The sequence below is a fragment of the Pteropus vampyrus genome, unplaced genomic scaffold (genome assembly GCF_000151845.1).
Source record: "Pteropus vampyrus isolate Shadow unplaced genomic scaffold, Pvam_2.0 Scaffold94, whole genome shotgun sequence".
NCBI classification, from domain to species: Eukaryota; Metazoa; Chordata; class Mammalia; order Chiroptera; family Pteropodidae; genus Pteropus; species Pteropus vampyrus.
Window position 1 is genome coordinate 4,117,511 of NW_011888875.1, and position 2,276 is coordinate 4,119,786.

At 46.8% G+C, this 2,276-nt stretch overlaps 1 protein-coding gene across 1 annotated transcript in view; it reads left to right on the top strand.

Annotated features, from left to right (window-relative positions):
* The window catches only part of CTNND2 (catenin delta 2), a 700,986-nt gene that overhangs the window by 690,322 nt on the left and 8,388 nt on the right, over window positions 1-2,276 (top strand). The window contains exon 24 of the mRNA XM_011364122.1: window positions 1,160-1,230. Coding sequence (XP_011362424.1) covers window positions 1,160-1,230 — 71 coding nt within the window. The remainder of the gene's footprint in view (window positions 1-1,159; window positions 1,231-2,276) is intronic.

Here is a 2,276-nt window from a genome sequence, read left to right on the forward strand (position 1 = left end):
GGGATGGGTGGAGGGGCAGGACTGGGCAGAGCGGAAGCTGGCCCGTTGAGGGTTCTGTAGCTTTGGTCCAGGCAGGAGGTGGTGGTTTCCACGGTGACACAGAGACAGCAGTGATGTGTGTTCAACCAGAGTTTACCCAAGTGGCCTTTAAAATCAAAAATGGGCTCTCAGTCCTCACTTCCCAAATAAAATTTCCCAAGAGGAGTTTTCTTATACCGCTGTTATGTGCTTTTGGTAATAATCATGGGCGAAATGATAGGTCACACTGAATGTGTGTCTAGAATGGCCTGTATCTATGAGATACAGAGAAGGCACAGCGTGCCATCCAATTTCATCATCCCGTAGACACGGGAAGCAAAAGGTAATCTCTTCTTTACTTCTAGGGTGTTTTATGCCCCAATGACACTCGATAAACATTTTCAAAGCTTTCTTCAGTTATGACTATAGTTGCCAAGAGGGGTGTGGCACCCTGGGCCTTCCGCGAGGTCTGTGGCCTGAGCCTGGAGGGTTCCAGGTGAGGAAGTGGACACATAGGTACCCTAACCTGGCAACTGAAGGAGACCTTCCTTTTTGTGACTAGAAGCTCAGGCTGCTCACGAGACAGAGTGGGGGCCACCATCTCTGTGTCTCACAGGACTCCAAAGCCTCAGCTGCTCCGACGCCCAGGGCACTTCCCTCCTGCCCTTTGGGCCTTTGAGAAATGAACTGTCTGAAAGATGACCAAGCACTTCTGTGAGCTCAAATTAGAAATTTCATTCTCATCATTCTCCAGCTGAAAAACAAAGCTGCCGATACAGATTCCTGCATGCTTCAGCGCAGGTGACAAGCTTTTATTATCCGCCAGTTTTCACCAGAAAGGAAGGCAATAAACCTTGCAAAATGACCATCTGTTTGTCATACCTGCCCTGACCCTGTCTACAATCTGAACATTACTGCAAGAGGCTGACATACTGTGGGATTTTTTTTTTTAGAGAAGAACTGTTTTCTTTCTTAATATCTGTATGCAAAATGAAGTGTCCAGGGCCCAAGAATTTCTTCCACTTGGAACGGTCCACGAGAACCCAAGGTCGTTGGGGCAACAACTTGCCTCGATAACCATCCGCCCCCATTTGAAATTTTGCTGTCTTTCCTAATACTTTTGTTTCTCCTTTGCTTTCAGCTCAAAATACTGGGATTTCAACCTTGTATAGGAATTCGTATGGTGCACCTGCTGAAGACAAACATAACCAGGTAAGACACAGAGTTGGTGTTTATTTTCCCCTTCGACTCATGTCAACTGTCCTGGAATGGGAAAAATAACTTAACTTCTGCACAGCGTGCACATAAATAACCGAAAAAGGAAATAACGCTCTCTGCTGCTCTCCGTCCCACGTCACACAGCATCCGCGTGGGCGGTGGCCGTCATCGGAGCAGCCTCGGATTTGACAATGATCTTAGATGTCATTGACCACATGCTTTATCTCATGGTGGAAAGCAGGTTTTCTATGGTGATGCAAAACTTAAAAAAAGCAAGCCCCACTTATACAAGTGCAGGATGCTGGTTACGAGACAAATTGTCTAATTACTAGACAGGGATTAAGTACCCTATAACCCAGCCAGCTCTGCCTCGGAAGAAAGCGTTCACTGTGCATGATAATTACTAATGAAATAGACACATCAACTTCAATATGAGCAACTAAGTAGCATGCATTTTTAAGTGCCTTGCTACTCAAAGTCTGGCTGGGGAACCAGCAGCACCAGCATCCTCGGGTGCTTGTTAGAAATGCAGAAGAGATTCGTCTACGGCCTTGACTCCAACCCGTCCAAGGTCGTCTGCATCAGAATTGCATTCTTTCGAGAAGCCCAGGTAATTTTTGTGTGTGTTCAAGTTTAAAGAGCCCTAGGATGGTAGATGCTTAAATAACCGATTTAAGTTTGTGTGTGTGTGTTTTATTTGGCAAACATTCATCAAAGGCTTATTTTCTCTGTGGTTCTATGGGGACTGTAGTAAAGCCAAAAGGCACAGCCTCTGCTCCTTCATTGATGGACAGCTTCATACTTGCCCCCCGCTGCAGTGGTCGTCACAGAAAGACTGACATTCCTCAGCTGCTGGCTGCTAGGAACCGTTGCCAGAACTGGCTTCTGCTCATGTCCCAGACCCCTGCCATAGCTCAGGGAAGGCGAGCTGAAAAGACAAACTCGAAACCCATTTGCTCGACCACAACATCCAGGTGAAAATGAACACGGAAGACCAAAGAATCGGCTTTGAACATGCTCAACGCCCAGCAGGGCGGCAT